At 36.8% G+C, this 25,394-nt stretch overlaps 1 protein-coding gene across 1 annotated transcript in view; it reads left to right on the forward strand.

Moving 5' to 3' along the window:
* DOCK4 (dedicator of cytokinesis 4) overlaps positions 1–25,394 on the forward strand; it is a 248,424-nt gene that overhangs the window by 169,497 nt on the left and 53,533 nt on the right. The window contains exons 26-29 of the mRNA XM_010574107.1: positions 7,435–7,562; positions 9,715–9,849; positions 14,271–14,369; positions 21,017–21,111. Coding sequence (XP_010572409.1) covers positions 7,435–7,562; positions 9,715–9,849; positions 14,271–14,369; positions 21,017–21,111 — 457 coding nt within the window. The remainder of the gene's footprint in view (positions 1–7,434; positions 7,563–9,714; positions 9,850–14,270; positions 14,370–21,016; positions 21,112–25,394) is intronic.

Genomic DNA, 25,394 nt, shown 5'->3' on the forward strand with positions numbered 1-25,394 from the left:
TTTTTCTATTCTAAGTGAAACCCATAGAAGTGACCAAATACTAAATTTGAGATGAACTAATTTCAAAAGAAGAGAATTAAAATAAAGAGATTTCATGATTTCTAATAAGTGTTAATTTACTTACCAAAAGCCCTCTTGAGAGCTGTTTGTGTATTGGCTGATGGAGTTCAGTAGAAACAGTAACTTTTACCATCTGAGGCAATCAAGATAAACATGTTACAGTGATGAAGACTCTGCAAAACCCACCAGGATATGCCTAAATATTTTGAGATGCTGCAAAACAAAGGAAGAGATCTTAGAACATTTTTTTTTTTTTTAAAATGCTTTCAGTGATTGTACTTTAAAAGTATGAGCTCAAAGAAATGGGTAAGAAGTATTGGATCCTGGGTACTTGGCTTCATTGTGTTTGCGAAAACAGCTTACCCTTTCCCTTGTGAGCCTCCGCGGCGATCCCTTCCAGAACAGTTAGCTCTCCCTCAGCTGATTGGTCAGACCTTTGATACTCTGCGTAGATGATGACATATTCATGGAGCAATCTTAAGGATGCTCTAACTTATGTTTTTCCTTTTCCAAACTACTTAGGGACCAGGTAGCAGCATTTCCATTTTCCTCCCATTATCTCGGTTAGGTCAGCCTAACCACAAGATCCAAATGAATGAATGTAATTAAAGAGAGTTATTTAATGCCATGTAAGGGACTCTTGGGGACTTTCTCGGAACTGTAAATCTACTTTCAGCTGTATGACAATTGTTTTTCGTTTGCTTCCTTCTGTAAAAGTGTTAGTTTTTTTATTCAAATCCAGTTTCATTATTAAGAAATTATATGAGTTGGTTTGGCTATAAAAGCAATGAAAACTACATGTTAAATTTTACATGGAGTGCAGGTTATATGCAAATAGACTATAAACTTCGTAGACCACAGGGAAATGGATGTGAAGGACATCAGGCAGTAATATAAGCTCCCAGTGTCCATGGTAGGAAGCTCAGGCAAACACTCTTACAGTATCATTTCAGTCATCATTAAGTTGAAGGGTCTTGTGGAGATCAGCATCTTGGTCTCTTTGCCCTTAATGTTTTCTCTCTTTAAAATACAAAGATATAAGTAGACTTTCTCTCAGTCAGTCCCTAGAAGGAAGTCCTTTTAAAATGCTCTTGAGAAAATAAATATTGCGCTAGACTATGTTAACGTACAGAATAAACTGTACATCCTAATGGTAGGCTGAGGCTTGCTGCTGTGAAAATAACTGATTTCTGTGTCCCAGATGAGGATGAAGAATGCGGCAAGCTGGGGGGCTAGCTATCACACTGGAACTAGGAAATAACTATTTATGCAAACAACTGAAAATGAGGAGAGCACTTCTTAGGTAACATTTTCTGTTATCTGGAGCTTGCTTGGAAACAAGTGAGAGTAGTTTAGTGTGGGAGTTCTACACATTTTGTGCTGCAAGGGCCTGAACAACTAACACATTAGCTCCCACTGCTGCAGTAATCAACTGATACTAAAGCTATGCTTTCACTAAAATTGGGAGATATATTTTGGTATATTGTTGAAAAGAGAAACGTCAGACATACAGAGGCTCATTTAAGGTGCCCAAGCACAGATGTTTAGTACAATATCAGATGTATTCGATGCATCTGGTCTCTGCCTGCCTTTCTAGAGGATGCAGGTTATAAACTGTGTTTACTGATCACGTGTGGATAGGATGTCTGAGATGGCTCTGTATTGAGGCTTTGGTATAGCTTGCTTAGAACCTTTTTCTATTTCAGTGATTTTAAACTTCAGCTCTTCCTATAGGTAACAACTACAGAGATGTTAAAAGGTGTCAACAGCAGTTATCTCCCTAGCTCCTGTGAATATTTAGTGGGTGTTAAGGCCTTACTTTACTTCTATTTTTCCATACTTACTTCTGCATCTTTGTAGTACACTACACTGGGTGTCTAAAAAGAAACAGATGACAGTTTTCCTGCTGATAAAGACTAGCAGTATTTTTTTTCCTCTTGGCCTATCTTCCAGTCTCCTGGTATTTTGGGTGTAACTCTTTGGATGCATCCCTGTTGATACTTGTAGAATGGCCAAATTGATGACCTACATATGCCTTTACCGAGAAAATTTTCTACCTTCGTAATTTCTGACACAGCAGTACTCTAGCACTCTTGTTTGTTGTCTTTTTTTGCATTAAATATTATTATAGCTTGCTTTGGGGAAGAGTTAAATCTGTTTTGCTGGGAAGAGCTAAGGCCAAGAACAGAGAAACATATCTTCAACCATGTCCTTCTTGACATGGTTAAACAGGAATTAGCAGAACACCAATAATTTTTTTTTTCTTTAAGGGCACTACGTTGAGCTTGCACATTCAATAGCTATGAAAATGTGAGGTGTGTAAATGGAATGTCTAGGTGTCTTTCTCCAAAGAGGATGAGTTTTCTTGGAGTCACTGCTGATCAAACACATCAATTACCAGAAGAGAGATTACATTAGTAGGTGAAGTCCTAAAAAAAAGAAAATCCCATATCGATAAAACCTGTATCAGCCCAGTTATAATCTGCGGTGCAACTCTTTACCACATGAAGATTGTTCTTACAAGGCAAGAAACTTTGTATCTTCCCAAAATATGAGGATTTGGACCTCTGCACAAGAGTAGCTGGGTAGGACTTTTCCTTTTAGTGAGGCAAACTGTTCAAAACAAATAGAGGAGGGGTTTAATTCTCTGACCATTTACACTATAGATGGTATATAGATATGATATCTATACTCTGAAGCTAGTTGATTATGAGGCATCTGAGTTGATGTTTTAAAGACATCTTCGTGTGTTCATTTTATTTAATTTATTTCATATGTAAAGTTTTATGTATTTATTCTATATCTAACTTATTTCTTATCTGGTTTTTATTGTTTTCCTTATTCTACACTGAAACCCACTAGATTAGAAAAGTGATAATTATCTATTTGTTTTCTTTCTGAGATTGACTGCTTTCCTCAGTCTGTGAGTTCATCGAAGAATTGCACCCTGTATATCACAGGAGAATGTAGGTGTAGGAAATGATATGTTTCAATAGTCAGTCAGAGATGAATATCTGACACAGTCAGTAAGAGTAATTTGGTATCTTTGAACTGCCTCGCAGAAAGGACGTTGTTACATGTTAGACTTCCTATGGGAATGAAAAAGAAGTTGTTAGCAAGTTCAGGAAAAGATACCATTAACTGATAAGGAGGTCTAGTTCTAGAAGCTAGGTATTACGATTTCCCTCTTATTCCATCATTTTTTTCAAAAGACTTTTTAATGAGACTTGTAAGATTTCTCAGTAATCACTGCAAGCTAATTGATTACTATAAAAATGCAAAAAGCTTATCATTGTTGAAATTGTTGATACAAATCCAGAATTAAATTTAGTTAAAATGCATTAAACTTTTAAATATTAAATAAATATTAAAACAGATTTGGAAAAAAAAAGTCAATTTTTTCAAAACATAAAGGTTTTTACACATTGATCCATAGCACTGCTTTCAAGTACTCCAGGATCTTTTTCAGATTAACTAGTATTTCTTAATTTGTCTTCCACAGCAATATACTATTCTTTGAAGTTGTTTGTGTACGTGTGCTTCTATACATACCTGTGAGGGGATGTATGTATGTATATTGCATACAAAAATTCGGCCTTTATTAGTACCTGTGTAGTGGAGAGCAGAAAATATTTTGCAAAAGTTTTGCATCTGTGGCTCTTTTTTAGGCCAAGGGAGGACTCTCTCAGCCATACCTGTATTTTCCGTCTGCACTATAGGCAATTTTTTTCTTTCAACTGAAAACAGTTCCACATAAAAGTTTTGAAACTGACTGTTCTGAGAACAGTGACATGTCCATGCAGTCACAGAGCAGGCATATGTGTTTGGTTTTGGAATTGCAGTGATAACTGTGTGTTTGGCTTAAGCATTTTCTTCTCCTGCCACCCTCAAGTCCAGTGGTTCTTCCAAACAAGGAGGTGTAAATTGAATAGGTCCACATAAAACTGTCAAAACCAAGAGCAACTTTCTTGTTTCTCACTGTTCAAGGAGAATGCTGTTTGTTTGTTTAAAATGTTAAATTACACTACTTCTTTTTCCAAGCAGGCTGAAGTTTTAACCATCTGTTCAGATATAGTAATTGAAATTAATATCATCTTTCTGAAATTAATCTTTAAAATACACTAGAATAAAGGAATTTTGTATGTCTGTGCAGGTGCTTTACCACTAACTGAAAAGCAAGGGGGAAAGTTGTGCTGTGGGTTAAATATTAAATGATAATGTAGCTTGCGTAGGAAAGTCACAAGGATTGCCCAAAGTAGTCTCTCTTTCTAATTATGCCGACCATGTACTTGAAAAGCTCTATGTCATGATTTTTTTCCTCTCTTTCTGTAAAATATTTGTAAAGGGCAAGTATTAGTATTTTAAACAGTCAGCTAATTTGGCTTCCTGCACTGAAGAAAAATTAGGACAGTGACTGATCGCTAAGGGTTCTGATTATTGCAGCATTCCTTGCGCTCATTACTTTTTCTATATACAGTGGCTGACATTGCAGCTGACAATTTTTAAGAAAAAGAGTAACCTGAGACAAATGTTGTATACTATGTTCTCCAAACTTTCTCACATAGTCCTTGGATTGGCTCAAAGGTGAATATGCCAGCTCTCCTTTCTGTAATACCACTACATCTCTCCATGTGAACAGGTCAAGACAGAGAGGTATTTAGATTACGGGATTATGAGGAATATATCTAAAGCCATGTTATATGTGATGTTTAATTCAGTAACTGGCACTGTTCCCTCCCATGCATAGTTGCAAGTCATTGTAAGATGCTTTTTGCTATCTGTTTGGTCTCGGTAAAGCAAAGTTCGTGATAATTTTATGGCGCTTTTGCAAAAATGGGATACTTGAAGCAGTTGAATGAGGATGCTCAGTTTTACCTGAGATGCTTCAGACTATATCGTATATAAAGAGCTGGCTGTTTACAAGTCAAGTGTTGCTACAGGTAGATTCTCAGGTCTTCAAAATGGTGTTCATAATGCTGTACTTAGACATAAGCAGCGCACAGTGTAGTGGGCACCTCAGAAAAGGTACCAAATCCTGTGTGTGGTCCTCAGGAAGCTGGCTAGAGTTAACCAAGAAGAAACACCTTGGCACAGGGCTGCTCCTGTTTTCTCCTCACCTTCTGAGCTGAGGGATTCGCGTTGTCGCTGCAAGAGAGGACCTGCTGTTCTCAGAGGGCCTATGGCCCAAAGGATAAGGCTCGCACCAGTAATGTGTGAAAGAGCTCCTGTAACTGCTCGGTGACAGTTGTGGAGTTGAGTAGTGGTTGGAGCATTTGTCTGGGAATGGCAGGCCAGGCTGAGTGCTCCATCAGCCTGGATTCACCTTCTTCCTATCACCCGCCGGCCAGGAGAGGACCCCAACCGCAGAGCCACAGGCTGGTTTACACAGTGAACCCTTCGTCTCTTCTCTTGAAGAAGGGTTACCAGCTAGTCAAGAATTCAGTATGTGTAAGGCCTAACAGAAGTCAGGGAAAAGGAGCCATCCTCTGTAATCGAGTTTAGGTCTTTTTTATGGGAATGGAGAGTCCTGCTTTTTCGCTTCAGCTGAAGGCATTAGCTCTGTTTTTTCATCTATCAGTAATCAATAAGCAGATTTAGCAGTGGAGGTCAGAAGCTGACGCTTTCCTAACCACAAGTTGGCACATTAGCCATCTTCCTGCCTGCTTTCCTTTTGACCCTATAGATCTTGCAGTGGATGGGTCAGCGGCAGCTGTGCACACTTGACATCTCAGACTACCTGGGGTGACGCTTTTTCTGAGCTTCTGGATTTTAGGTAGACAAGAAGAAAATGCCTTACTGGTTTGGTCTAGAGGCTTCTGCCTAGCTGCAGTGCTACAGGCAGATATGAACTCTCAGGCCAGTCCTGATGAAAACCTACTGAGGCACTTGCAGAAGCAAGTGGTCACTGGATAGAGGCTATTCCTTTCTCAGTTTGGGGTTTTAGTACCACTGGTTTTAGATTCATTGATGGCCTTCTACCTATTGCCATACAGTCTTCGCTTATATCTTCCTTCAGTAGGAAGATATAGCGGAACACCTGAATAAATAATGAGTATGAAATACCCATTTAAAAAGAGCCAGCAAGCTTTTTTTTTTTGAAAATAAGAATATACTTAAATAATGTGTACAAATCAACTTGTCCATATGATTTGTCTTGTGTTATACAGATAACTAGACAATGAAAACAAGGGAATAATAGAGAAAAGCAAGATTACTGCTGTATTTCTGTGAGTGAAAGAAGCATTCAACAAATAAAATCTCAGAATAAATGTATCTTTTTCTCCCTCATGGAAAAAACAGAGGAAATATGTGAGGGGAAAGATGTGTTTATAGAAAGACTAATCCACGAACAGTACCCAGTTTGCAAAATGATTTTAAAGGAGTAATTTTTCCAGCTAGATAAACTCAACTTTTAGGAAATAATTACATCAATGAACAAAGGAACTGAGTAGATGAGTATATTTAGATAATGTAGCATATAATCATCATTGAAATCTTAACAGAGGAAATGATTCAAGTACATTTCTATGAGAACATCATTTCTCAATTATGGAAAAGATCTAAAAACAACAACAAAATGAAAACAGGTAGCACCCATTCCATTTATCAAGTAGGTGTTTAATGTGCGATCACAAGTGTAACTATTACTATTAGGCCTCTTCCCATTTAACATTGTCTTTAATTATAAGAAAAAGAAGCAAGAAAAAGTAGCATGTTAATGAAGTTCTTGCATAATTTTGAGAGAATTCAGGACTGAAAATAGCACCAAAGAGCTGGGTTTAGAAAATGAAATAGAGGACAGATAAGCCATTTTATGTAGATAACAGTAGTCTAAATTGCTCATACTCAGTAGGTGTGAGGAATCTGGAAAAGTGAAAATCCTGAAAGAAATCTGAAAGTACTGCTTGTCTGTAAAGTAGAACTGGTTGGTAGAATAACATAAGTTCAGGATGAAGCCTGTTGTGATGTTGGCTTGCAAAGGGATCCCGTTCCATGGCAGGGAACACTAGAGCATAATTTCACATTATTTTGAATACAAGTATTACTGTGGTGGTAAGGTTTTTTTGCATGACAGTTCAATACATACTTAGACTTTTCTGTTATATATAGTAATATTCCACACAGTGGTGTTTTTCTTCATCCATGATACGACATACTGACTTTCAGCATACTTTTTATTCTTGAAATATTTGCTTTAGGATATTATGATTATGAAGTAAAAGCTTGTCCTTATAAAAAATGTTGGTTAAAGCAAGTAAAAGCTGCTGCTTATCAGAAATACTATTTTGGACTGAAGACCTGTTTTTTTGTCTGTATTAAAATTAAATGATTCTGTGAGAAGTTCCTACTCATAAAATTTTTCATTTTTTCCAGATTCTCGATACATTCTTCTTCCGGTAGTTTTACATCATCTCCACATGCATTTACAGGAGCAGAAGGACCTTATAATGTGTGCACGTATCCTTAGCAACATATTTTGCCTCATCAAGAAGAACAGCTCAGTGAGTAAACACCATGTCACATCCACAAGGTGTTGAACTTCTTTATGTGGCTCGATGACATTTAATGACACAAACTGGACCTTGACCAAGGGCATTTTAAAGAGATCTCTGTGTAATGATTCTGCATAAATGTCATTTTGATTTCTCATGAGCCTTTTCTTCCCATGCAAGAATATTTTAATTGTAGTGCATAGTGTTGTGTCAAGCTTTGACTGTTTGAGTGTTGTGTTGGACAGAAATAAATGTCCACTTTCTTTTAGAGGCATTTTCTGTTGCGGGCCGTTTAGTCATACGGGGCATGGGGGTGTTATAGGTAAATAGATTGATATGAGTATTGCAAGGGGGGTTGCATTTGGTTGTTGATAAACTTTGTGGCTTATTTCTGATGTTGTGTTTGCAAATTCATCTGTGAAAGCTGCATATGAGAGCTAGCTTAGATAGGTGTATTGCAAATATGAAGATGATGGTAAGTTCTGACAGGCAAAGGGATATAAAGCAATTAAAAACGAATATTGCCTGTAGTTAGTGCAGTACATGCATATCAAGGCCAGCATGCATTACGTTGTAATGCATTAGTGAGAACTGTTTTATGTGTTTCTTCGTTTCATACCACTGTCAGCAATTAAAGTTGCTCCATCAGTGATTTGAATTGGATGCAGCTTGCAACTTTGGTACTGTAACAACATTTTCATTACCATTGTTCCTGGATTAGTATAATACCTCGTGACAAGATGAAGTAATAGATGATAAAGCATAGCTCTGGTTTTAGCTTGGGAGAAAGGCTTACATGTCTGGTCTTAATTTCAGGAGATCTTTCATTTGGAGTCACCAAGCCAGAGATGCACACAATAACAAGAGGATGTCTACATAAAACTCTCTCCAATGTTCAGGATATGCAGTTACTATTTTTAGTAATCTTTGACTCATTAGGAGTTTTAACAACTTGGTGACTTTGATACGATTTTTGAGGATCAGTTCAGAACTTTATCCCTTATATGGTAATCAAGATAATTTAGAGGTTCAGGGAACAAGTGAATTTGCAGTCAGGGAGCTTTGAAAATTAAGGTTGTTGGCCATTCTAATAGTAGGTTCTGCATGAGTCCTCACGGTTGATACAGTTCCTAAATACACTGTATACTGTCTGCCTTCATAAGAGCAAAGTTAACAGTTGTTTGATACTAGATGAAGTGACAGAGAACACGGCCATGACACTAGACTCATCTTGAGCCCCAAACAGGAATTTTGAGTTTTGTTACAAGTCATATGCTTTGGGTGTGTAGGAAGGAAAAAAAAAAAAAATTCACTCCTACACCTCAATGTCAGCAAAGTTGAATGATCTGTTTGTCAGCTGAGTTTTAGTTTGGTTGTGTGCATTTGATTATGAAGTATTTCTGCAAAGAAATGCCATCTTAAATTGTGGATAAAATCACTCAGATTAAGGTGGTGTTGTCTGCTGCAGTGGAGACGGAAAACATTCTTGAAGCAGAGAAAACATATTTCCATCTAAATTAAAAAGGAAAAGTAACTACAACTTGACTTCAAGTGTTTTCATGCGTGTAATTAAGGTATTCATGGTCTCTTTTGGTGGCGAACACTTTGGTTCCTTTGTACTGATGTTGCGTACAAGCAGTTGTAGGCTTACATAAATGACTAATTTGTTTGTGCTACTCAGCTGATGGGAAGCAATGTAGCTGGTCCTTACTGCTGAAGCAGGTCTTGAAGGTTAAGCACCATCTGTTTGTTTCTGGTGTTAGTTTCAAAGTGTGAAAACAGAATTTTTTCTGGAATTTAAGCCTCTCTTGGCAATTTCCCCAGAAAATAGATGGGCATTACCTATAAAAATCTTGCCTGAAAAGTTCTCGTATATTATTTCTTGCTTTCTTCTAAACTTTAATTGAAAATAGAGCTATGCTTCCATATTCAAGTGATCCCCGTAACTGTCCTCTGTATTTCAGTACAATGTAATTAATTGAAAACTGTTAGAAAAAAAATCAATAGGATTAAACAATATCTTAATTAGAGAATAGTCTTTGTTTCTTAAATCTACCATTCATAGTAAAACTATAATTTGTTTCTAAAATGACATCAAAGGAAATATGCCTGTGGTCATCTTTCTATTTTAAAATCTTAAATGTTTCATTTATTATTTCAGGAAAAATCTGTCCTGGAAGAAATTGATGTGATTGTAAACAGCCTGCTAGATATTCTGTTACGGACCATACTAGAGATCACCAGCCGACCACAACCATCAGGCTCTGCTATGCGCCTCCAGTTTCAAGATGTGACTGTAAGTTTCTTATAATGAAATAGCTCACAGTTGTCACTGGCTGGACTAGTAGATTTGTGACAATATTGTCTTTATATTGTAATTCACAGTGTTAAGATTTTGTGTATAAAACAGAGAATGAGGAGAACAAAGAAAACTTTTCTTTCATTTTAATAATTTTCAGTGGAAATATTAGTTTTTTTCATTAAATTTATTTATAAATTTTGTGATTAAAAAAAAAAACACCAAAAGATAAAATTTCTTTTGAGATTGTTTCAGGTCAATACGTATTTCATTGTTTCTTCTGTTGACAAATTTAATAGCTTTCTGAAATTCTCTTTAAAGTTTGAGTTCCTGAAAATAGAAGAGTATCAATCTATAACATTTTACTTCCTAAAATGCATACATTTTTACATGATGAAACAGCTCTAAAAATGCCTGCAGAATCTGTGATGTTAACTTATACAAATCCAAATTTATTAATTGAAAGGCATTTTGTTGTTCTCTGGGCTGAGCATTTGAGCTTCATTTCTGTCACATGAAGTAGAGCGCAGAGGATGGATCTAGATTAACAAATGATATTTTGGTCAACCTCCTATAACAACTCATGCAAATTAGAAGGTTGAAATGCAGGCATTTACAGAAAAGCCTGTGATGAGCATTGACAAAACAAAATGAAGTGTTATTTTGCTTTGTTTTCAGCAAGGTTCCCAGTTTGCTTTTGAAGGGCAAATCAGTTCTAACATAGCAAGGGATATGGCCCCTATATGAGGTGAGGGGGTAACATTTTGTGCCGAGAGCATGCTATGCTGTGTGATTTACCATCTCATTATAACTTAATTAATTAATTGCCCAATTTTTACACTGTAACAGTTTTCATTAATGAATAGATGGTTGTTTTTCAAACCAGAATTTCCTCTGAGATCAAACATTTCAAAAGCATTTAATAGCTGTGGAAGAAATGTATTGTTGGCTTTTTTGTCTGTTTTACTTTATCCCACAGAGAACAAACGTTATATGAAGTGTTTTATGGAGCTGACCAAGCTCTGTAATAAGATAACACCATGCTTTAATCACTGTGATTCAGCAGGAGTATACATCTAAGAGTTTGGGGTTATTTTCTTTAAATTGCAAAATTACAAACATATGCCATGTGGCATATCAGGCCATCACAAGAAAATGTAAGCTGAAGTAAGGGTTGTAGTATTAGACTGTTAGTGTAGGAAAGCTCTGAGCTTATTGGTTTCTTCTGAGATACCCACTTGCTTGCAGATTAAGTTTTCATAAAACACCATGACAGCCTAATTATTTCACACCATCAAAAAATTAGACTCTGAAAGTGCTTTCAAGTTGAAAAATTTTCTTTTTATGCATCAGAAAAGCCATGTCATTGTCACCACGGGCTCTCAAAGAATATGTTATGTGGAAGTGACTCACAGCACAGCATAAGGCAATTATATACATTTATGTAGAAACATCATGTAGTATGGGCTTATGGCAACACACGGAGCCAGATTCTTGGAACTATTTGTAGAGCAAGTATGATAAAGTACTCAATGTGAGTACAGCAGTAGAGTCTGTTCCAGTACGTTACCATTATTTCAAGCTGCATATATCATAAAATATTCTTTGTGAGGTGTTATCATGGCAGCACACTGGATAAAATTCTGTCATACTTTTGCATCAGTTTTAGTCTTCCTTGTGGAAGTAGTCCCAAACTCAACTCAATGTGATCTTCTAGGCCCACGTGTCACTGTTTTTATGCACAAAGAAGCAGCATAAAATCAGGCAGCATCAGGCTGTGTGCTGCCATGACTGCACCGTTTCTTTTATCTCAAGTAGTTTTGATAACTTGGTACCATTTCAATTTGCAGTGAAGAATCTTGTTAGATGGTAACCTGCAAGATGGATGTGATGCTTTAAACTGATCTCAAAGACAACATGTCTTCATGGTGTCACTGTTACAGATGTTGCACTAAGAAATGTTGAATTTAATGCAATGGTGAAAGTGAAAGTTCTGCTTTAGGATGTCGGTGATTTAGACCTTTAGATTTCCTTAAGAAAAACTGCATTTGCATATAAAGAGCAGAAAGCAATCCAATTAAAGCAAACCTTTATTGATTTCAGATCTTGGAAGTTCAGTCCTGCAGAACCTAAATGAATTGCAATTTAATTGTGAGCTCCATGTATATTAATAATTGTGCTCATCAAATAAGACAAAAATCTACCTAAGTGAATTGGGTATACTGCTTGGCTTGACTGACGACACTAAAATTGGATCCTAAATGGTTTTTATCAAGGTTGTTATGTGCGTGGAGTTTGCTTTCGTGCAAGATTCGCAAGTTAATCTGTGGCTAACACTGGCAGAAATCTTACAGCATACGTTTTTGTGTTGAGTTCAACAAACGCAGCTGAACGTTCATTGTTATTTTAAAAACCATCTGCCTCTGTAGCTACCTACATTTGAATTAAAAGCTCAAATTTAGAAGTCAGTTAGTAATTAGCTAAAGCTGGTACCCTTTTAAAACTAACCTGTCTGTCAACTATAATAGTACAGCTTTCTAAAATAGATTGTGATTTTTAGTATACTACTATAATTCAAAGTAAATGTGGGAACATAGAAGGAAGGTGACTAGAAAGGACTGCTTAAAATGCTTAAGTAAGTAAGAAGGGAAGTATTCAAAAGGCTCATACTCAGATTTTGTCACTCAAGCTAGCAATCAGGTAAGCTTATGCCCTTATTTATTTACTCCACTTATTTTGGCTAATTAGCCAAATCTCAGTGGTCTCAGATTTTATAACTGGAATAAAAGTCTTCAAAAATTATGCCTATTTAGATGAACCTACATTACACTACATGACGTGATAAAATCGTAGTGAGGCTAGATATAATGAAACTGAAAATATTTTTTAAAAATGATAAAAGACCAAAGTCTTTTTGAAGAGAACCTGATAGGATTGGAAATAAATTTTCAGATATTTACGAGATAGCAGCTGTAACCTTGATGATTATGCCCAGAGCATAAAGATTAAGAGGCTTTGTAGCCTTAGGATATTGTTTTGAGAATGCTATGTTCACTGTAAAAAACAATGGGTTTATAGGGAGGTAATTAATTTGGGATCATTACTTCAGTGTAGAATCTTATTATGGGCAAGGCAATTACTATTTTATCGCCCTGTTGCCAGTGAAAGCCATCACCTCACACACCACCAAACATACAAGGTATAATCACAAGTGAATTAGGCCTTCCAATGTAAAATCCAGAACAGCCACTCCTGTGAAAACATACTCCTTTTTTTAATCTTATTTTCTGTTTTTGAGGAAAGGTGGGGAAAAAAATCATCCCAAAATTTGACTTGACAAACTAATGAAAGACACCATTTGAAAGTACTGTTATCATACCTGTCTGTTCTCCCAGTCTTATTCTCCATTCCTGGTAGATAGAGGCCAGAAGTGTATTTCCTATTTTTTAACAAGCTTGTAAGATTTCAGAATTGTTCTTTTTAAGCACTGGGATGCAATCCAGACCTTTCACTCTTTCCCGTCCTCATCCATTTTGCAGTGGGACCAGATTGATACCATTCAGTGTTTCTTCCCAGTTCAAAAGTGAACAAGCAAACGGGAAAGGGAGAGAGGGAGAACCTATTCCTTCCCATAACGTCTTGTTCGTTTGATCGCTTACTGGAGATACCCAGTGCTGTTCTCCGCTTTTTTGTTCCTGAACCCCATGCTGTTTGAAGGACAGCCTGGTGAATGTGCATCAGTAGGGTCAGTGGGAAATCTGCGTAGCAGTCCAGTAAGTCCCTCAGCTACCCCCTGGAGCGTACCTTTTCTGGAGTCTGGGCCATGGTGAGGTGTGAATCCAGGAGTCGGCACTGTGGGAGAGAGTGGTCTCGCCCCGTTTCTGATCAAAACATTTTCAAAGTTTGTTCAGTCCTATAAAGGAGTTTTCTTTTTGACAAATACTGGTTTTGTGATGAAAAAATGTTTTGAAAAGCTCCCAGCTAACTGCATTAATTTCCTCCCTAAAGGAAAACAATAGCATTCTTCCCAGAGCTGTTGCAAAATATTTTTGTTTATATTTGTTTCAAAACTGAGTTGACTAAGAGGGTTGTAATTTTAGCAATCTAAATAATCTGTTTAAAAACAGATACAAGGGAAACGCATCACAAATCAAAATTTTACTGGTTTAGCCCTTCTGGAACTATTTCAACTAGATTTTGCTAAGCAAGTAAACTGCATTTGGGGAAAAAAAATTCTTTAAACGGGAAGGAAGTTCATAGCTAAGTTAGTGTATTTTCACAAAATATGGAGTCTAAGCCTAATTGTAGATTAATTTCCCTTGCATTTGTTAATTATTTTTAAGTGCTTATAATATGACAGTTTAAGCTCAGAAGACATTATAACCTATAATATTTCTATTCTTGCCTTACCTGAACAGGGGGAATTTGTCTCCTGTTTGTTGTCACTCTTGCGACAAATGACTGATAGACATTATCAACAGCTTCTTGATAGCTTCAACACAAAGGATGATCTGAGGGTAAGTAACAGAATTGTCTTTCCACTTGTTCAGGTCTCTTTATATTTCTCTTTTTGATCTATCTCCCTTTAAGATATTCCTGTGCTTTGATGAAACACTTCAGTATTTACATGCAATCTGTTTTTCAGATTAGCTAACTTTTGCACAAGCTTTCTTGTGTACTCAGGTCCACTCTTACAGTGGGACTAGGATTCTGTTGCTCCTACAATGACAGCAAATAGAATAGGGATGAGGGGGACTATATAATTGCTTTAAAGCCATAGACTTAGTCTCCAAGCCTGTTTTAAAGATGTGTCAATCTAAGGTTAAACAGTTTTCTTTCCTGTCAGGCAGTTGGGGGTTTTTTTTGTTTATTATATTTGTTTATTCACTCATTCATTAAATTATGTATGGCAATGGCAAACATGCAGCTTGAGAAATGCATATCCAACTACCTCTCCATTTTTCTTTACTGTGCAGCAAGTCCATTGGCAGGAGGACCTGTCAGAGTTGTAATATCTGTCTGCCCAGTTTGATCATGAGAGACAGTAGCTGCAGAGCTCTTCCAGGGCAGCTTCTACCAATTTAATTGATGGAGTTACTGGGTTCATGGAGATGCAGCATTTTTTTTATTCCTTTTTGGAGGAGGCGGGTGGATTTTAAAAAAAAAAAAAAAAAAAAAAAGTTAAGATTTCCTGCATAAAGATATACACTAAGACTTCCATTCTGCTAGACCCTGAAAAACTTATGTAGTACCAAATCTGATACACACAAGAAATATTGAGTAATCACTTCTGTCCATTATTCAACCAGTCATCCTAGACAGGAGAGTACTCATGTCCTACTGTGATAGTATATTTTTAGACATTAGTCTTAAATTACCATTTCATAAACTTAAGTACTGCCTGGAAAAGGGGAGTCTATTCACAGTGCCAATTTCAGATTTCCTTAAATTACTAATAGCTGTTAGAGCTGTTCTGAAGAGAGCATACCGTTCATGAGTGCCTTTTCTTTGTAGTGAGACAGTCATATTGAGCTTGAAAGACAGAAAATTCTACTAAGAAGTTTTCTCTATCATGAATCACTGGAGTATTACCTAGGAGTTATATAGGGTGGACAATTTTTATATTAGTATTACAGCATCTGTTTTCACCCAGCATAGTTACTATCCTTAGGCAATTTTTAGTGTATGTTGTGGAGCCTAGGCATTTTTTACTGAAAAATGTTTGCCTTTTGTTTGAGTTCTGAGCAGGTCTATATTCCTAGGTTTAGATTTTTATATTTCCTAGAAGTTTCGAGCTTCATTTCTGTTTGATGTATCTATGAAATACAGTGTTGGGTTTATTTAGGCTTTCTTGCTTCTAGAACATGAAAAAATCTCTAGAATTAGTACTTGAATGGTGTTTTATTTGACACATTTAAATTCCCCCCACGCACATACCCTACTATTATACAGAGACATATGGAAAGCAGCTGTAGCCAGTGCCATCAGCTATCAAAATAGAGGTCTTAAGAACTCAAATCCAGAGTTTATATTTCCATTCAGATCTCATCAAATCAGCATCAGCTCCACCAGTGATTCAGTGGCAGTAGGTTGATCATAATTAATGCAGCATTCCTTCTTTTCTGAAACTTAAATAATATATTGGGTTTTTTCCCTCACTTGGAAATCTAAAATATCACTGAAATGTGTATGACTGAGAGCAAGAGGGAAAGATGAGAGCTAGTGTCTGAGGCTGACACTGCCATTAATCATGAGGTGATTGTGTATGACTTAAGCTATCTAAACCATCTTGCCACTTACCTTTGTATTTTTCTGCTTTGTTTGCCAAGTGGAACTTCCTTGGTATTTTATACTGCTTTAAGATATGCTTCTTAGGAAATGACATCAGTATGAGTAAATGAAGATTCAGAAGGTATAAATATGTGTGATAACATTTTTTTGTGTGTGTGTGTCTGAGATGCTTTTAGAGGCTGAACTAGTAGCCATAGTTAATCTTGTGACTAGTATGTACTTTGGGATTTAAGCTTTGGTGGTAACTACCATCAGCTTGCTGCATTTTTTTAATCCTCTTTTTGCCCCCAGGTCAGTGATGTCAAAGTGGATTGGGTCTTCCCTAAGCCACATTACAAGTTACAAATTTGATACGGGGTTTGCAAGGGACTTTTCCGAGTGTAACCCAGGCCTTTGAATTGCTGTCTGCTGTGTTTTTTTGCTTTGACTACCTCTGTCTATAATTAACAATCTATACTGAACAGTTAGGCACTGATATCATAAGGTGTTTCTTCTTTCTTCCAGACTAATTCTCAAGGTGACTACGTCAAGTGCTTTCTAATCACAGTATAGCAAAGTGGAGTCTTTGAAGGAATGACATGTACACATTTTTATATGACAAGCATCTGAGTGATGCTTTAAACAAGTGGTTTTTTATGGAATTATTTCCTCTATTTTGTAAATATATTCAGTTTAAGTAATTGTCATGGTGACTATTTTTATTTTAGTCAGTTCTTTGAGAGAGTCAGGTGTTTTCCACACAAAGCAGAACATAGAAAAAGCATTTTATATTTGAAAATATGCAAATGAAATAAGAAAGAAATGATAGGGGATTCATGGCTGAGTGGTGGCACCAGAGACTATACTTCACTCACTTTTTGAAACATTAAATTTAATGAGGCAGTAATTTTAAGTGCTTCCTTTTATCTTTCAATATTATTTTAAAGATATGCTTCTTTTGCTTACCACAAAATACCATCATCTTCTAGTAAATATATTTTATAGCAATTTATAGAACAGAGGCGCCCTTGTAGGCGGATATTTGCTGCCACAAAAAAGCTCAGATATAAGTCATGATAAAAGGTAACAGTGGAAGTTATAAGTAGGAGGAGAGAAGTGGGACAGTGAATGAGAAAAACAGTATATGTTAGCACAATGCAGCTTTGACCACAGCAAGGTAGTTTGGGTTAATGTGTGTGGGTTTTTTAATGAATAGATTAAAAAAACAAACAGATAAGCACCCACCAGAAGGACTAGTTTTTATCCATTGGCAGCATACCCTACCTAATGTGGTAGAATAGATATACAGGAGAGATATGGTGAAAGAAAAGATAATATTTTGTAGGGATGGGTGTAAACCTTACTAGTTCTCTGATCCCTCTCTTCCAGCTAAAGGAGCCTGAGCAGGGTAAGGTGGGTCCCGAACACTGCCACCAAGTGCAATTTATTCCATTGTTCTCTAATGACCCCTTGGACACAGGCTGCGTGAGGTCTACATGTGGGGAATGTCTCCAGTGGAGAAGCTCAGTTCTAGCCCCCATCCTTCCCCTGCTATGCAGGGACGTATGCTCATGTATGGGACTTCCGAAAGAATGAGTGCTGGGGCAGAGGGGAGCTCTAAAACAAGCGTTTGGGTGGTTTCTGATGTAGATTGAGGAAGCAGTGAAGGAAAGAAGATCTTGGAAAGGAGTTGGCCACAGGATGGATGAGTTGTCCGGGCAGAGACAGCTTACTGTCAAACTATCCGCTTTCTTATGGGCACCTTGGCACTCTGCAAAAAAAGCTGTAGGATGCTCTACAAAGACTTGATACCAAGTAGCTTGCTAACTCTGCAGTGCGAACCAAAGCAATGGATGATCAAGCAATTAGCTTCAAAGTGGACCGTTGACCCAAACTAAAATGCTATATAGATGCACCCTGAGAGATTCAGTCAAGTGTCTGACCTGTTTTACAGACGATTTTACATGCGTACAGGGAAATGTGAAAGAAATTCCAAGGCAGTTTTTGATTAAACGAATAGATGGTTTTCAGTCTTTTAAAAGGCCATGCTTCTCACTTAATCACAGTTTGATAATTTCATCAAGCAAATATTGCTGCTACAGGAAACTGAACTGTGATATTGTGATATTAAGTGGTGTAAGATAGTGCTAGAGCTTATGTACACTAGGTAGGAATATTAAGAGATGGTATTTAGCGTATGTAAGAGGACAAAATTACTCCCTTGCTGTCTCTTAAGATAGAAGGCATATGAGATGTTAATTACAGCTCTACTCAACCAACCAAATGTTAGTTCACTTACACTGCTGGCAAAAATGTTTTTTAAATGTTAAAATCTGTTACTAAATCATTATGATGTATTCAGCAAAGCAGATACAACTATGAAAGATAGTACTTTAGTGCAAAGGAAACAGTGCAAAATAATAGTTAATTGATCTTCCATGAGTGGTACTTCATACTAGCATCTTGTGACGTTTGGATCATAAAACAAAAGTGAGCAATTGCATCATGCAAAATGCCAGGCATCGTAATGGCGATTAAACCAGTTTCTGGAATTGCTACATGGAGGTGGGTCCCTTGGGAGTGAACGCTGGCACTGAATATCGATGAGCAGTGCTGACACATGAAGGATACCAGCACATTAATGGTGAAGTATCAGACTAGTCAACTGGCATTTTACCCTTTGGTTATTTTTGTGCTTATAATGGATTCCTAGGGAAATATATTACCATATATACAAAAATTGAATCATGAAAAATAAAAGTTAGCTACAGATTAATTCTGTTAATAGAAGCTTAATAGTTGTATCCTGAAAATCTTACAACTGACTAGTTTTTCCTAAAGTTTTTTTTATTAGTTACCTGTTTCAGTTATATTTCAGCTATGAATTATACTGCATTTTGTTTATATGTTTTTAACGTGTACAGTAACGAAGAGATCTTCAGTCTTATTCAGACTTTTCAGATCCACTTTTTGTTTCTAATATCACTTATCATTAAATCAATGACACAATTTTCTATTTTTTCTGTTAAAATTAGAAACAATTAGCCTGATGTTAATGATTCAAAATTTAATGCCAGTGTCTACATTTGCTTTTTTTTAAAGTTTGCTTGGAATAAAACATGTATTCTGGTTTTAGCCTAGTTACCTAAAGAAATCAACTATATGTGATCTTCCTCTCTGTCTGTCATTCTTTTCTTAATGACTTTTGAACAAGCCAATGAATTTCAGCCGGCTTTGGCAGTGGCCTGTGGGTCTCAAAGGCACTAAGTTCACACCTCACGCAGCCTTGGGTTTTAAGTCCTTAAACCATTGCTTGGTTTCCCAGTGGCAGCTGTTTGGTCTCTTCAGTTCAGCAGCCAGTCAGTTAGCTCCCTGACAGCAGCAACACGTGTTTTGTCTGGACAACAGATGGGATAAAAATGGGATATGGGAGAATTTGGGGCATTATTGTGAGGTGGCATACAGCAGCATTCGAGGCATTGCCGTATTGTTGGGATTATGGCAAAGAGCTGCAGGGATTACAGCACAGGGAAGGGAGGTAACCCCTAAAGGAAAAAAAGGAGCAGGCAGAAGCGTTGAAATGTAACTACAGGTTGCAAAGCTATAGGAAAGCAGTCTGGCATAAATGTGTTGTTCATAGAGCTACTTGTTTATCTGTAAAGCTGGTCACCTGCGTTCAAACGCTATGTTATCTGCAATGAATATCGTTTATACTCTTTAATACAGAGAGTTTTTTGGCATCTTGCTTAGAAAACAGGTTGTCTCTTTTATGTAATCTTCTCTGGTGGGTGGGTGCAGGGATCTCAGCTGCCTTTCCCAGTGCTTGCATTCGTCCCCCTTTACAGTGATTCTCTAATGAAAGACATCTGTTGTGCAATGCCCGTCATCTACACTTTGGTAAACGCACTTGAGAATATATTTTGGTGTTCAAAATCATTTGGTATCCTTTGGTTGTATCTTCATCTCATTTGTGGTTTGGGCTAACTCTCTACAAGTGATGTGGGCAGAATCAATACAAAACATTGCAAGGTCAGGCACCACGCTGATTCCGTTCAGTGTGTTATATCACTTGCCACATGCTCTTCATGATGCCAAAAGCTCCATTTAGCTTACTAAAAAAACCTGGCAATACTATACACAATCAAGATGGGCCATTAGAAATATTATCTTTGTTGGTAGTTTTATTTGTGAAAAGAAAATCTGAAAAAAACGTAGGCTGAGAGAAATAGTTCGGTTTATTTATTAGTGAGTTAAATGACACAGGAGAAGATAATGCTGAAAGCTCTTAAGCAGTGCTTTCTATGTTCAGAGTAGCTCACGTGTTCACTGTTTTTATAGATCCAGCATATGAGACAGAATGGTTAAGTGACCTGCATACAGCCAGCGGGCTGCGATAACAGTTCAGGGGTCTGGGCATAATTATTGAATTCACTGGTCTTTGCAAACCCAATGATAAAATTGTCCTTATGCTCTCTCTCTTTCCCACCAAACAATGCCACTTTTAGAATAAATTTTGAAAGTGATGAAAACCTGGCATGATTAAGGAGATATTCAGAACTCTAGTGTTTGTAAAGTGCTTTTTTGATTTGCAAATTGTTCTCAGGATCGCATTTGGGGAAGTGTATGGGTGGAAACCAAATGCATCTTTGACATTTCTCTTATACATTGCTGTCAATCAAATGGCACATTACATTATTTTCTTTCTTTTAAGAAAAATTAATTAAATCACTATTTGAAGCTTTCTTGGGGAATCAAAAAATGAAAAATAGAGGTGTATCTACGTTGAAAATAAATGCAATTCTGCTATTTCTGTGTCTCTGATTAAAATATTTTTAAAGCTCACCGCTCTTTTTAAAGCAGCAAAGACATATGACCACTTGTTTTCCTTCCAAAGGATTTCCTGCTGCAGATTTTCACTGTATTTCGAATACTAATACGACCAGAAATGTTTCCGAAAGACTGGACAGTGATGCGTTTGGTTGCAAACAAGTAAGGCAATTTTTGATGTTAATAAAAAATATGGGTAGTATGCAAAGATCATGGTATAAATAAATAAAGTTATATGATGGATGTAATAAAAATGCAAAATATCTGTTATAATGCTGGCTGCACTGTTTCACTTCTTAATTGAAGATTTAAAATCTCTGGACTTAATTTTATACAACAAATTCATAATATAATCTGTACCTCTTTCTCTTCTGAATTACAGTAAGCACATATAACTGGAAACTCAGAAATACTTTTACAGAATGAAGATGCTAAGCATCAACAGCTTTGTTTTCCAAGTAGTAAATGACAAGTCTCAACAGAACTTCATTTCAGATCTGTTTGTTGAAATGCTGAGTTGGTAAAGATCCGTTTGCTCTCAAGAAGAAATTATCTGCTGTAATATCATTAACGATGTTTTTGCATGTTTGTTAATTTAGTGTTTGTCAGAAAAATCACAAATTAGAAATCACAGATCAGGAAATGAGGTACAGCACAGGCAACAGTAACGTAGGGCTCTAAGTATTGCCTAGTGATACTTTTGAGATGTAACCTGTCTTTCAGCTATTCTTTCTCTGCTCAGGCCTTATTTTTATAGAACCAGGTTCCCAGCATTACTGAGAAGTCATTATGACAGGTCTAAAACTATTGAATTTTATTTCACCCATGTCACCAGCTATCCTTTTTTGTAGGCTTAGCTTTGGTCAGATAAGCCAGCTGAACAGTCAACACAATTATACAAACACCAATGTCAGCAGAGGAGGGGGGTTGTGCTGGGCAGACCTAAGAATCCAGAATTTAGGATTGACTTAAACTTTCATGGTATGTATTGCAATGCCTGATGGAAATTGGGTTTTAGTCTCCGTTGTGCCTGTCAGCTCCAAGGAGAGTTTAAATTCATGGTGCTGTACAGAATACTAGTAACAATATTATTGCTACAATTAAATTTGGCAAAACTTGTGTTCGTGATATATATTTGTTGTGTGTGTGTATATGCAAGCATTATAGCATTTGTTCAAACTTTGTCATGACTTGAACAAAATAACATTTTTTGCTCATTTTTATTACCTCATTTAGTGTTACTAATCTTGCCAACTTTGGATTCCAGAAAAAAAAAATTGTTAATAATCAAAAGAGTGGATATGATCATTTGTTTCTGTGTATGATATTAAAGAAGATATGGCTGATACCAGCCTGCATCTGGTAATCATGCTTAAGAAATAAATTGAGAAACACAGCAAAACGGGGGAAAAACATAGGAACTTTTAGACTAAATATATAATCTAAGAAATTGTTATGTATTCCAGAACAGCTGGCTTGGCAGATGGCTTTGCAACAGCTGACATGTACAAAACTAAGATTTAGGAACGACCTTGGCACATGTTTCTCAGGCTGGTGGTGTTCAGATATGCTAAAGATGATGACACTAAGTTCTGTAAAAGGAATATTTACTTGCACCAGTATTTTAGTTATCATCACACATCTCCTTTTATTAATCCCTGTTGTTTTTGAGCATCTAGGAGGTGACTTTATGTCCAGTTCTGTTAGGCAAAGAAGTTGGGCAGAAGTTGACAATAGCTGCTGCTAGGAATTGGCCATGAGAAGCTAATCAGATGGGCTAACTGAACCCAATAACGCAAAATTGCATAAGCATTACTACCAGGAAATGGGATGTAAACACATCTTTACCAATTCAGCATTCAATAATTGCTTTGCTCGGCGTTCATTCCTTTGTGGAAGAAATGCTGGTTTGCTATGAAATAGGGGGTTGGCCAGGTGTACTTAAAAGTGTGGTGTGAACTGAGGACTCATCGTTCCTGTGTTAGATATTTGTGGCTTAGTTTCTGTTCCTTTTTGAGGCAGCAGAAAGGAAAATCCACTTCTGTTCTCTCCTCAGCTGTAGAGCGCTAGTTTTTCTGGAGCTGTTTCTGAACGGGAGTTCCTTTCCTTTAACTGGGGTCCCCCACTGCCACTGCAGTGACTGCCGCCTCTCAGCTTCCTCGAGTGTTCAAAAGCACAGAGCCACAGAGCAGTAGCTTTGCTAGAATTGTCCCAACCCAACATCTTCTGAGCGCAAAGGGAAGAGCCTAGAAGCAGGATGAGAAATCAGGGCACTGCCTGCCCCACAGATGGAAGTGGCTGTGAGCCATTTTTTCTGAGCTTCGCTTGACGAGCCAGAGCACTTCCAGTGGTCTGAGACTCTTCAGGATTGAAGGCAAAACTTCTTGAACTCCTTGCTCCATTCATGTCTAAAAGGAAAAACTAGAAGGTCTAGCCCATCTTTTTAAGAGCATAATCAAGTAATCCATTAACAGCATGGATCTTTTTTAACTCCTGCTTCCCAGGAATGAAATGACTGTCATTATTCCTGTGTCAGATGGCTGCTGCCTTGGCTGTCTGGGCTTCAGCCCGAGAAACGGTAGCTAATCTGAAGGCAGGGTGTATCTTGGGACCTTGACCCATCACTGCAGTCACATCACCAGCAGCACTGTCTTTTCTCCTCCCTGTCCCTGGAGTGATATAAAAATTCAAACTGTCTGGTATTTACAGGAAGAGAGATTTAGCCTGTCTGAGCCTAGGAAAGAAATGAGTCCTGGCAAAGATATAATCAGGTAATAAGCTTTTCCTAAAGGGGAAAAAAAAAATCATTTTTTTCTCTTATTTATATATTCAGGACTTCAATTACCTGAAAGATTTTTTAAATCTTAAAATGACATAATTCTTTCAATATATAATATTTATATATAAAAATATTGCTGCCCTCTGGCTTCTAGATATTTTTTTCTTTCTTGTTGCAGTGTTTTCAGTAGTGATGTGGCATCTGATACTTGGATGTGTCTGGGCTTAAAAAAAACCAAAAAAAACAAAAAAAACCCCAAAGAAACCCCCCAAAAACCCCAAACAAACAAACCAGAAGATACTGTGAGCTCAAGAAGACAAATCTGTAACTATCCAGAAACTAAGATACTTCACGATGATGCATGCACAATCTGTAGTTCTGAATGTCCGGATGCCCAACATGAAAAAAATATTAATGACTAGCATTATAAAACTACCAAGTGACTTCCAAAATTTGAGAAATAAAGTAACATTTAAAAAGGCAGACTTAGCCCTAGAGCAGAGAAATAGATCTTTTTTTAGTTGTGCAAAAAAATCCTTAATGTTTATTAGCTTCTAGCAGTCGAGCAATGAGACAGAAATTAAGTCAGTTTAAAACTGCATAACCATGTATTATCTGTAGTGAGCTAATCAGCATAAATTCAGCAAAGCAAAATAATTACTTATGGTTATCAAATATTTCTAACATGGATGTTACCACTGAGTGACAAAATATGTTTTTATATATGCTATGGAAAATATAATCCTGATTTCTTTCATTATAGGGATAGACTTACTTTCTACATCAACTAGGTTGTAAGCTACCTTGTTGGCCCTCTAAGCAAAGCTTCCATTTGTACCCGTAAATGAACACCATGTCATATAGGAAGATGTCTGAATCAGTTGCCTAGCGCCAGAGAGGAATCCAAAATTTTATAATAAAATATGCCAAACTAAAATTGAAGCTTCTGGATAACATCTTCATAATGTCTCTTTCAACTGGAAATCACTGTGTAATGGCCACTTGCTTAAGGTACCCTAAGGTTAGGAAAAGAATCACTTACCTGAAGCTTTAATTGACTGGCATCTTTTGAGAGCATTTACAGACTCAGCTGAACTCCAGGTATGTCATGTCTCATTAAGAATTGAGGAGGCTGTTGGAGAGCAAAGTGAGTTTCTGTTACTTGCTGAGCAAAAGGTTGATATTTATAACATATTATGCCTATGTATTATTGAACAATGAACTAATTTTCCACTGTTCTCGGTATGCAAGAAGCTTTAATTTTAAAGATCTCTGTATCATTATATATAACCTTTCATCATTTTGGTGAATGGTAGAGATGATAGATCATCCAATTCTCATTTGAATTTTATAAGTATACAAAATGGATGTATGAATATTATTATTTACAGTAAAATAATTGATCTGTAAAGTAAGATTTACTATAGTGTGTTGCTTATACTAAAGTTCCAAATGTATCTACTGACAGTTGGGCACAGGGACTTTAGAACAGAGAATCCTTTTGGTTATCTAATTAAGTATATTATTATTTTTTAAAAAAAGTAACTCAAATGGAATACACGGTAAAGGAAGACATTGAATTAGCATTAGTTTCATCATTATAGCTGCTTTGAAGACTCCTGTTAGCTCCCATGGTGTGGGAGTCTGAGACTCCTACAATGAACAA

This window comes from Haliaeetus leucocephalus, unplaced genomic scaffold (assembly GCF_000737465.1).
Source record: "Haliaeetus leucocephalus isolate CR32 unplaced genomic scaffold, Haliaeetus_leucocephalus-4.0 Scaffold406, whole genome shotgun sequence".
NCBI classification, from domain to species: Eukaryota; Metazoa; Chordata; class Aves; order Accipitriformes; family Accipitridae; genus Haliaeetus; species Haliaeetus leucocephalus.